Here is a 12162-nt window from a genome sequence, read left to right on the forward strand (position 1 = left end):
AACGAAGGACTCAACGGACCAAGCTCATTAATATATAACATATACTTAAATAATTTATAACAATCATCCTGATTACAGGAAAAGTTATCGAAAGAATTTCCACTAAGAAAGGAATTCGACAAGGTGATATCCTCAACTCTACGCACTTTGCTGTGTTCAAAAACGGAATTATTAAAACAATCTCCAAGCAATGTAGAAATAGTACAAAATCAGTGAATAAACCATAAAAATTACAATTAAAAATTAAAATTAGAAGGCGGATTCATAAAGCATCGCTATAAGAGTTTTCTCTTTATGAAATTAACTTAAAATTTAGGAGTGACGTGAGCATATTGTTGATACGGATGGTTAGCTAAATTTTGGTTAGTAGTTTCAGGGTGGTTTGTAAGACAAATGAAAGTTCAAGAGGTCACTCATTTCTTGTTTTGGCGCATTTTGTTGTGTAAACATGCGTTGAAAATTGGTATGTAAAATGTTGTATCCCCATCACGTGTATAATTAGTGTAAGATACATTTTTTAATGATTTTCCAACCTGAAATGTTATGCTGCCTTTTGACTAATACGTCAACAGGTGTTGTTAGTTTTTGTTTGTTTGTAAATTCACAGTTCCTGTGAAAATTTTTAACATTTTATGGTTCTGAAATTACAGTAATGGAAATGTGGCAGGAAGTTCACTTATTCATAATTTCTCCCTCGAGATTTATAATAGTTCATTTATGACAATTAAACCTGAATCCAATTTTGAGAGAAACGACCTTCAATGTTATCAGTTAAATTGATATCATCGTGGACTCGAAAAGGGAGGGGTATTTTATGTTTTTTGCTTTCCGAGCGTAAGCTAAGGAAGTATAGTATAATCGTGTCCGTCGGTCGATTTGCCCCTTTCATATATTTTCTCGACGCCATAATCTCTAGAGTACGAAAAATGTGGTCTCCCGTTTCCGTCTGTCTGTCTGTCTGTCTGTATCCATTTCTATTAGACAACTAATATCCGAAACTACTGGACTGATTGTTGTCAAATTTTGTATGTCTATTAGGAATATTATGTAGATGGTTAAATATTAACTAAAATTTGGCTAATCGTCCTCACCACCAATGGGATGACGATGACGTCATCTCCAAAATTTATAATAATTTTTTTTTTATTTCATAAAGTAAGATACTGCTGCACTTGTGGTGTGTGAATCCGTGTCGAATTTTCACCCTAGACCCCCAGAGTTTTTGGAAAAAATTCAAAACTGAATAACAATGTTTTGCAATATAAAATTGAAACTGCAAAACCGAATGCTCTGAAATCTTGTAAATATTTTAAGGTTATTGTGATCATGATAAATCGTTAAGCAAAATTTAATAGTTTACCCCCTCCCAAAAAATTGATGACGTTATCTCAAAATTTTGAGGAATAAATCCTATCCAAAATGTGCAAAATATGATGAGTCTATATTTGTGATTTATTACTGCATTAATATTTTTAAATTTGCATGAATAGAGTCAAGAAATATGCGTTCTTGCAAAAATGATGATTAACGTCATCACAAAATTTTGTAAAGTAAAAACTTATTTGAAACATACGCGTAGCATGCTTCTTTGTATTTACTTTAGCATTACATATTTACATATGTTTATTTCAACTTCCGCAAAATCAAATTTTATAATTTTTCGAAAATGCTGGATATTTCTGTTTACAGATTGTTTCAGGTCCTTTCAAATTTTTCCAGATCGCTTTAAATCTCTTCATATCTCTGGAGACTGTTCCATGTTCTTCCAGTTTTGTCTAGATTCTCTCAAATTCTTCCAGGTTTGTCCAGATCTTCAAGATTCATCTAGAAGCCTAAAAGTCTCTCGACCCCTTCTGATTCTTTCTGATTCTTTCCAATTCTTTGTTTCATATTATAGAACAATTTGATAGCAGATTATATCAGATTCCGTGAGATTCCTCCAGATTTTTTTATTTTCTTTACGATTCTTCCTTTTGCATTCTTTTAGATTATTTCTGATTTTCTCTTTTAAAGTCTTTTAATTTTGTTTACATTCTTTCAAAAATGTCGTCAAACATTCTAAATTCCTTACAAATCATTTCGGATTTCTACAAAGCCTTCTAGATTCTCCTAGATTCTTCGAGATTCTCTTAGATTCTCTCAGGTTTCCCCAGATTCTCTCGGAATTTTTCATCTTTCAGACAGTTATCCAGATGGCTTTAATTCTTTGCACTCTTCCAGATTCTTCCAGTTTTCTTTAGATTCTTCTGGATTCATAATTCATTAATTCCTATAATCTTTCAGGTCCTTACAGATCGTTTCAAATTTTTTCAAATTTTTCGAGATTTTTTCTAAATTCTTATAGATTCTTTCAGATTCTTCTAGATTCGTCTAGATTCTCTGAGATTCTGTCAGATTTCTTCCGATTCTTTCTGATCCCTTCTGATTCTTCCTGATTCTTTCCTATTTTTTATTTCATATTCCGTTAGCTTTTCTTAGATTCACTCAGAGTCCTTCAGATTTCATGAAATTCCTCGAGATTCTATCAAATGATTTCAGATTCTTTCATTTCCCTTACAATTCATCCTTCCGTATTATTTTTAATTCTCTCTTTCATATTCTTTCGAATTTTTAAGATTATTTCAAAAATACCGTCAGGAATCCTCAAAATTCTTTAAATTTTTTTAATTCTGTTCGGATCGTTGCAGATCCTTACATTTCCTTTCAAATCCCTGCAGATTCTTACGGATTTTTCTAGATTCTTCGGGATTCTTCAACCTTCTCCAAGATTCTCTCAGATTCTCTAAGATTCTATCAGAGTCTCAGAAGTTCCCTCAGATTCTTTCAGATTCCTACAGATTCCTGCAGATTTTTCCCGATTCTCTCAGATTTTTCCAAATCTCCTAGTTTCTTCCAGACTTTCCCAGATTCTCACGGACTCTCTCAGATTCCCTTAGGTTCCCTCAGATTCTCTCAGAATTTTTCATCTTTCAGATAGTTTAGAAATCCTTCTATTGTTCTTCAGGAGCGAGGAAAGTTCTGTGGAAACAACTTTAGACCAATTTTTTGTAGTGCTAAACAATCTTTCATTGTATATATTGTGGTGTCCCGGTTTGACAAATTAAATTTCCCATTCATAATTTGTTTTGAAAAAAACATCATTCTGTTGGTTGGTAGTTTCAGAGCATTTTTTAAGACAGACAAAAGTCCTAGAGGTCACTCACTTGTTTTTTTGGTGCGTCTTTTTCTGTAAACATGCGTTAAAATATGGTATTGATTTTCCAACCTGAAATGTTAGTGTTATATTATTAAAATATATTACTCACACTTCATAATTTCTCGCTTGAGATTTATAATAGTTAGTTTATAGCAATTAATCAAATCTCATACATGCATCCAATTTTAACTGAAATGACCTTGAAAGTTATCATCAGATAATTTGATATCATCGTGGATTCGAAAAGAGAGAGATATTTTATGTTTATTTTGTATTATATTAAAGTGATATTTTCTTACGGCCTGAATTTGAACATTTATTCCCGAATTATTATTTCGATTTTGATCGTACTTCAGATATGCTTGGTTTAATGTGATAAATTATGTGGGGATTCGCTGAGTCAACCATCTTGAGAAAATAATTTTGATTCAATCATTCACTTGAATTAATGCATAGTTTTACATAACATATTTTTTACGTTGTTTAAAGAACAGAAGATTTGTTTGCTTTGCAGTTTTAGTAATTTTTTTTAATCATCATCAGAACTTCGTGTCGGGACCTCCTTTTCAATGCAAATTAAAATTAACGAGTTGAAGTTCATCGGTCAGTTGCAAGGCTTGAGGGAATTTTTAGGGCAAGTTATTCAGTATTTTTTTTTAATTACGTTCCGAAATGAAGTACTCAATCCTTCGTGGAATGTGCGAGCGCATGAAAGATATGGTCAAGTATGTAACATACCTAGATCGTGAATCTCGCAACACAACGTAACGATGAAAACTGAGGAGAACTCGATCGCCCTTGAACAATTGATCCTAATTCAGTCTCTTCCTTTTCTCTGTGTGTTTAAATTTGTAATATTCAAAGATTTGTCTCTATTTGTTACAACTGATTCTGTTTTGAATCTAGAGAAGTTTTTTGCAGCTGGAACATAAGTTCCTTTTAACCTATTTCAACAGATTTTCCCTCCCTAAAGGGGAGGAATAAACAATTTTTTTCCATATTTGGCATTTTAATTTAAGGTCACTTTTCCAGCATTGAGGTTCACCATTTTGCATTTGAACGCTTTGCGCCATTAAGAAAACACAAATATCATTTTAGGTTAACAATCGCAGCTCAAGGTCAAATTTTGAACTTTTCGCGGGTTTTAAAATTTTGGCGAGATGTTAGAGTTATCATACTACATTAATAAATATTTTGAGGTCCTCGGTAAACAACAATGTATAGTTTTTTAAAAATCTACAATATCGTTAATAAAAAAAAAACAGCAAGGGGACTAGATTTGATTCCTGAGGGACCCCAAACCACGAAATCAATATCATTTCTATAGCTCACCCAATATTTTTTCTCTGTTGCAAGATATGAGTTACATAAAGATATAAATGGTGAAGAGAAGTCAAACCATTATGTTTTCTGCACTAATATGAGAGGATCAACCCGATTAAATGTCTTTTGAAAGTCAGTATAAACGACTTTTGTCTGATCCTGGCGATCGATTTTTTCAGAGATAAACTGGCAAATTTTTGTGCATAAAACAGTGTTGGGACGGTATTAGTGTATATTTAATTTTTTCACAAATATACTTAAAGTTTAGTGTTTCAAATTGTGTGCAAAATTACACAGAACAGAAATAGGGCACTTGTTTTCTACTTTACTGATATATCTTTTTTAAAAGCAGGCGTACTTCAGGCTGCTGCCAAACACCTTTACAAACCCGGCTACCTTTTTCGCTTAAAAACAATTATCCCAATCATTGTACAAGTCACATTTACCCGCAAAAGCTCTTCCAACCCAGTGCATTAAGTCTTAGAAAGCGCTTTCGTTTCCTTACCGTTTTCCGCAATGACCTCCGTAGGCACCGCTCCTCCCACCGTCGAGTCCGTGAAGAAGGTCCCCACCTTCCGCCCCGACAGGATGGTCTTAATCGCCTTCTCCTGCATGCCATTGCATATGACCACCGACACCCCTCGATCCAGAGCCCACGTAGCCGCGTTCACCTTCGAGTCCATTCCTCCCGTTCCAACCTTGGACTTCTGGCCGAACTCGATGGTATGCCTTAGATCCGACGTGAAGGTATGCAGGAATCGGGCGCCCTCCTCCCAGGGCGGTTTGTTGTAAATTCCGTCAACATCCGACATGAGGATCAGCAGGTCGGACTGCACTTCCGCCGCCAACATCGCCGCCAAGCTGTCGTTGTCCTTGATGCTGATTCCTCTTTTGCCGGCCTTGCCACCGATGGGTTCGTCGACCTGTGGGGGCGGCGACACGGCATCGTTGGTGTTTATAATTGGAACGATGTTGAGGCTGATCAGCTCTGACAGGGTGCTGAACAGATTCCTGCGCGTTTCTTCGTTGTAAAAGTCCGGTTTCGTTACTAATACTTGGGCGATTTTTACGCCGTATTGGGCAAACATCGCGTCATAAAGAGACATCAGGCCAGATTGGCCGACGGCGGCGGCAGCACGAGGTTCGAGCAGAGTTCCGGCATCCTGAAAGTGAGGGTTAATTGAGTAAATTTACTGGAAATAAAGGGGTGAGAGGTTTCAATTGGAGGGAAAAAAGGTCGCGCTATTTGGAAAATTGCAAGAACATGCTATAATTATTAGGGGCTAATACTTGTGGGCACGGTTACATTTGGAAACGGTTAAGAAGTCCTGGCAATAACACATAACCACAGAGTTTTAGGTTCAGGTTCTTTAGTAACCATAAAGCGATAATGGTTGTTAGTTCTGTTGCTTTTGTTACCAGTAATTTTATATTTTCTTGGTATTTCAGGGGATGTAGAATACAAAAATGCAGGTTTCTCATTTCTGTCGTTCTTTTTTAGACACATATCTTTGCTTTAACTTATAAGGGTAATAATAAAGAAAACAAAACTCGCAATTTTATAAATTAAAAAAAAAATTAGGATAAGTTGTACTTCAGGGACGAAGAAGATTCTGTCGAAATAACCTTAGCCCAATTTATTCTAGGAATTCAGTATGTCGCAACAAGAGCAACATTGTATAACAACATTTTGTACATTAAGAGGAACGTAGCAACTTTTTTCTTACACTGGGATTCGTATTTTTTTTAATTTAGTTTGTTTGATTGTAATTTTGGGACGAGGATCGATAATTAACAATGACTTTATGAAAATTAATTGAATGCAGAATAGAATCTGGTAAGCTAGGGGTAGGTAGCAAAAGAGAATCAAGGAGTATTAAAATACTGTTACGGAACAAACCCATACGCCGCCCCGGTACGATGTCTATGGGTTCTAAAATGTGCAGAGATGATGGGTGAGTCATCATCAGTGACGACGGCCGAGCGGCGTTCGCATAAAAACAAGTCAGGGAAATCTCGAAGCGGCGTTCGCGATCCATCTAGAGGAATGGATGGCTTTAAATAGAGGCCACCGTCGGGAACGGTTATTATTCAGTCAGCAAGTCGAGTCCAGTGAGCGAATTCATTCAAGTTGCGCCGAAATTATTTTGTACATAATCGCTGTGTAATCAGTCGTGTCAATTTTAGTTATTAAGAAATAAATTGTTGAGTTTCACCCACGCTGATTTTTAAACACCCGCACAGCGTAACAATACCTTACTATTTTATGACAATATATCAGCACTGATACAAAAAGTACACACTGTATAATGTTTTCCAGATTAAATGTTAATTCAAGTGAAAAAGTTTAAATGAATACTACAGTTAGTTAACAAAAAATATTCGTTTATTTTTTTATTGCTTACAGAACGTGTCTGGAAAAAAAAGGACGAACCAATTTGTGTTGTAAATTGTATTGTCCCCTGAAATTAGAACTGTCAGGAGGCAATACTTTTAACACGGATTATAATTAAAATTATCCAGGTAAATCGATACCACCATTTTTGTCGACAGTTGATGTTTCTACACTATAAGGAAGACTTTGGAATAGTTCAACAGTAACTTAAAAGTCAAGAAACCCAGTGCTTTAGGCAACTTAAATTTACCAATCAAACCACAGAGATCAAAGGATGAAATATCCATTGATTAGCTAACTAACAAGTTATTAAAGAACATATTGATTTTTCAGAAATCTGTATAAAAGAGAATACTTTTCAATTCAACGCACAGTTTTTGCAATAATAATAATAAACAATTTTGTATTTTCTAGCATAAACTCATGTGAAAATAATTTCCTAAAAAAGATGGAATGTTGTCCAATGACCTAATTAAGATACGTGGACATATTTTTTCAGTTAGCAATACAATAAATATAATAATATTCCAATATTTCCTTTGCTTACGCTCGGGAAGTAAAAATACTTTAAACAATCAACCAAATAAGTATATACAAAAAGAAACAACAGATGACTCATCTAAGATCTGGTAAATTTAGAGAATGCACTGATAGGTGGTTGTAAATTTTTGAAAATTAGTGCCGAATTGACGAAGATTGTTTAAAATTAGTTAAAACAAATAACAGTCCTGTTTCTCACTCCTGACTATTTATTCAACATCAGCATAATCAGTATTACACATTAACCTTTAAGTTATTGTTGTTTTGTTTTTGTTGTGATTATTATTGTTGTTGTTTCCTGTTCCAAGTAATTTGGTGTTCTAAGGTTGTTATTTCCTTGATGATATTTACTTTATAAATTATGTTAACAGTTGACCGAGAACGGATAGAAATATCGAAATTCTGTGAACGGCATTGTTTTTTTTAGCTTAAACGATTTAACGGATTTTGATGGACTAATGATATACAACACATGGATATTTATTTAATTTTCAGTTAATAAAAAATGAAAGTTGAGTCTATTTTTAATCTTTTTTAAAACATGCACGTAAAATTAGGGTGCAAAAAATTATTAATGTGATTGTTAAAAATTTTCATAATTTTTTCTGAAAGACAAGCTGTGTGCAAACATTTTACTAGTTCGTGAGTTTTCAAACTATTAATTATTATTATTATTTTTGAACAATTTGTCTTGCAGCATACTTTTCAAATAATTTAGATAACTTAGTTAAGACATCACCAGGAGTTTTCGCTCTCTTCACCTGGAAGTTTGTAAATTTATGGACGATTTTTCAACATTGACAGCAGTAGTGTAGATTTATACAGAAAAAATGTAAATTTTCACAGATGTAAATCCTGTTAATAAATCTTCTTCATAAAAATGTGTGTCATTCTCAGCGTATGGTTTACGATGAATAGCTTTAAACACTATCAAATCCTATATAAATTATTTTCCATTGATGATTTTAGACTTATCTTAAATTTAATTAAATTTGCAGTCAGTTATAATTAATATTTTCACCAATTCTTTTTATTTCTACTTTTCTGAAGTTTATTTTTTGTTATTAAAACAGTGACTAGTACCTAGTCGTTTAGACATTTCGCGATTTCCTCCTAATATGATGATTATGTTGTAACTTATTATAGTTATAGAAATTGGATCGACACGCACAAAGTTCATTTCCTGCGTATTCTTTTTAATGTTCACCGAAACGAGTTCTTTTATTGGCTAAATTTTTATTAATCTGTGAAGTTGATAGATCGAACAAGTAATAACATGCTCTGAAAAATAGTCACCTGAAATAACAACAATGAGAACAATTTTTTTTCTAGCTTGTAGCCAGTAATTTTAAAACAAACGTACTTGATTAGAGCGACGTTCATTAGTGTTCACACATATAAAGCAAACATTGTCATGATTGCAATTCACTACAAATCAGAAAATTAAAATTTCAATAAATTGAACTATAATACTTTATTAAACATACACAAATAGTAATTATATGACTGAATAGTTGAATAAACAAAAATGTTTCTAATGAATACTAAAAATTTCTGAAAGTAATAAACTGTTTGTTTTTAATCAATAATTTAAATATTTCTCGTCCCGGAAATTTACGATGCCATATTTTTGTAACATAATTACGAAAATTAATATGTGCAAACTGAAATAGTCAAAAAAAAAACGTAACTCTGAACTAAATATTCCTATGAATAATAACATATACATAATAATAATAAATATCAAACCAAACAAAATAAACAAAAAATGTATGGAACTGAAACAAATTTATTTGTTTTTGATTAATAATTTGAATTATCTCTTCCTGGAAATGTAATTTGTAATATTTCCCTCATCAAAGGAAATTAATTAAATTTTTATACTTTTTACAACTGGCGTCGATGTTTTTTCTCTCACACGACGTACATACGTTAAATTATTCGGTTTCAGGATTTAAAATTAATTAATGTCATACAAATGTGTTGGCAGTTTTACTACACACAGTCACTTTATTTTGGGACGTCGTTTACTTTTTCATTATCAAAAAACTGAAAGTGTGTGTCATTCTAGTGGCCGTAAAATATTAAACACTTTCATTAAATAATTGAGCAACGAAATTTGCCAAAAACACTTGGACACATCGAACTTTTTTTCATCGGACTACATTTTGAGAATCTTTTTGTTTCCAACCCCACTTTTTATTGCCTTTTTTAAGAGGATAAAAGCTATATATAACAGTGGTGGATGTTTAATAAGTCAATCGTTCTTTAAATAACTGGAGCATTACGCACTAAAGTGAAAAAATAACAAACCATCTGGAATTTCTAAAAACAGTTGATTACATAGAAAAAAAGTTTCTGTCCTTAAAATGTCGCCTACTGAAAATGGAAATTTTTTTAACAAAAGGAAAATTGCAGAAAGGTCAAATTTCGTGAACATGCTAGAGGTAACAGGTAAATTTTGGCCAATATTTTTCAACATATTCAGTTCCAATAGAGCAACGAATATGTTTGAAATAAATTTTGACGTCCTGTGTAATTATAATACCGCTTTTTCCGCTTAAAACTTACAAACATTACGAAAACGACCACATTGTTGTATAACTACCGGATATTATGGCTGAGAATTCCGCACGTATTGTTTAACAACTTTTTGATAAAGCGGGCGAAACTAATTCTTTCCATACAAATTTTTAAGTGTAGCGTCTTTTTAATTAGTCTCCTGCTTCAGCTAACACAATTAACTACCACTTCTATTTAAAAAATTCCGAAAATATGCTCATTTAGTATTCCACAGGTTGGAACCCTGATAATATCAGAAATGCCTCCGCGAACGCGCCAAAGAAAGGACAGAAGCTTTGAATTGTCGGCTTTGGTGGAGCAATCCAATTTTTTCCCCGGGAAATCCTCACGGAGCTATTGTAAAACAATTCCGGGGGACAATAAAAATCTCCCACAAAAAAAGGGTAAGGGAATCACGTGCAGTGCAATCGATAGCTGTAACCGATCCTCCGGGGTGTTTAAAGGACGTCCGCCGAGTTCGAAATGAATTTGATCATACATACCTCTCTCGTGTGATCTGTAGGTGATAAGGTCTCTCTCATCGACAGCGACATGAGTAATTCCTGGGTCAATTTCTGCTTGCCGAAGGCCACAGCTCCGCTTGTCACCATTATGCACTCCCTGCCCTCGTTCTGACATTCTGCAACCTGCAATGAAAGACCACGGGCTGAATGTGACGTCTCAATTATACCACGAATAGGCTCTCTTGGCTTTTCCGGGCAAACTGAAAAGCCGCTATATTATATGAGCCAGAGTCATTAGCGGAGTGTTATAACAAGTTGATTTTTCCTCTTATGTGGGGTATTTCAGAGGAAACATTGAAGCTGAGCTGCTGAACTCGTGAATGGAAGTCGGATAGCGAGCACGCATAAAGGAGCAACAGAAACGTAGAGGAATTTAGTAATCAAGGGGAAATTTCACCGCTTTAATAGCAGTGTGGTGTATGTTGAATAGAACACATTAGGCTCTTCGATACGATTTTTATTAATATTAATAACGCATTACATACGTATTACATAATTAATTCAGTCGATTAAATGAGAAATTAGTGCAAGCGGAAACTTATTATCAAGCTCTTTTGACTCTGGATTCGACCATGTAATTACTTTTCTATTTTAATTTACTTCAGCGATGTTACGGATTACTAATGAAAAATTGTATTGCCAAGTTTTTGCATCCTTTTCATTTCCAGTCTGATATCTATGGTTTCCTATTTTATTATACTTTTTTGGTGTAGAAAACCGACTTTAACTGAGAACGAACTGCTGCTCTCATGTCAAGCACTCGATTTATGAGTACTTACTATTATTTTTTTCTACAGGTGATTATAGATCTAGCTATACACAACTGAAAGTACCCGCACCATTGCTAAAAGCTTGTGGTCACAACTACAGCCCGTTTATCGAACAGATGGACTGATTACAAGTGAGCGTCTACGCTTACAGGAGAACAACCATTTTTACAAAGAAACTAAAACATTAGATCGAAAATCTCACTTTTCAGAAGACAAACTTCTAAGTTATATTCCTAAGAAAAATTATAGTCGTAGGTCAAAGGTGTTCTAGGTCAGAGCAGATAAAATTTAAAGCGTGGGTGTCTCTGCATTTATGGAAGTGTGAAAAATTGGAGTTTAAAGTTCGTTCGTCGCAATTCCAAATATATATTTTAGAGCAAAAAAGCGCCACAAGATACTTTCAGTGGTTTTATTTGTGTATCTCGACAAATGGTGAAATGTTTGTTGTTAAAGGCAAAAGTTGAGCCTAAGATCCCAGACGAGAAGCTGTTTTTTTTTATTAAAAAGCCGCCACCTGTTGAATTACGGCGCTAACTTTTTGTAACACTTAAAACTCTGCACATAAATGGAATAGCACTGTCAAAAAAGTTGTTTAAACTTAATTTAATCCCACAAAAACTGACAGTTGCTTTCTTATGCCTGTCATAAAATTACTTTTCACTGTTAAGGATTAAATTGCTCGTCTTAATCTTTCACAATGTCGGCTGTTAAACTTAACCTAATTTTCTTTGAGCATTGCCGCATCTAATTTAGCGCGTAAGTAGGGTGTTAGTTGGTCTTTAATAAAAAAACAATCTCGGTAGGGCAAATGAGCAACAACGCGAACTTGCTATGCGAACAACGTGGGTGAGA

At 34.0% G+C, this 12162-nt stretch overlaps 1 protein-coding gene across 1 annotated transcript in view; it reads right to left on the bottom strand.

Moving 5' to 3' along the window:
* Nucleotides 1-12162, bottom strand: part of LOC135127024 (delta-1-pyrroline-5-carboxylate synthase) — a 56110-nt gene that overhangs the window by 27013 nt on the left and 16935 nt on the right. The window contains exons 3-4 of the mRNA XM_064053321.1: nt 10520-10663; nt 5025-5682 (exon numbers count right to left, since the gene is read on the bottom strand). Of these exons, the coding sequence (XP_063909391.1) occupies nt 5025-5682; nt 10520-10663 (802 nt within the window). The remainder of the gene's footprint in view (nt 1-5024; nt 5683-10519; nt 10664-12162) is intronic.

The sequence above is a fragment of the Zophobas morio genome, unplaced genomic scaffold, assembly GCF_036711695.1.
Source record: "Zophobas morio isolate AGI-343-1 ecotype UQ-CSIRO unplaced genomic scaffold, CSIRO_AGI_Zmor_V1 ptg000011l, whole genome shotgun sequence".
Lineage (NCBI taxonomy): Eukaryota > Metazoa > Arthropoda > Insecta > Coleoptera > Tenebrionidae > Zophobas > Zophobas morio.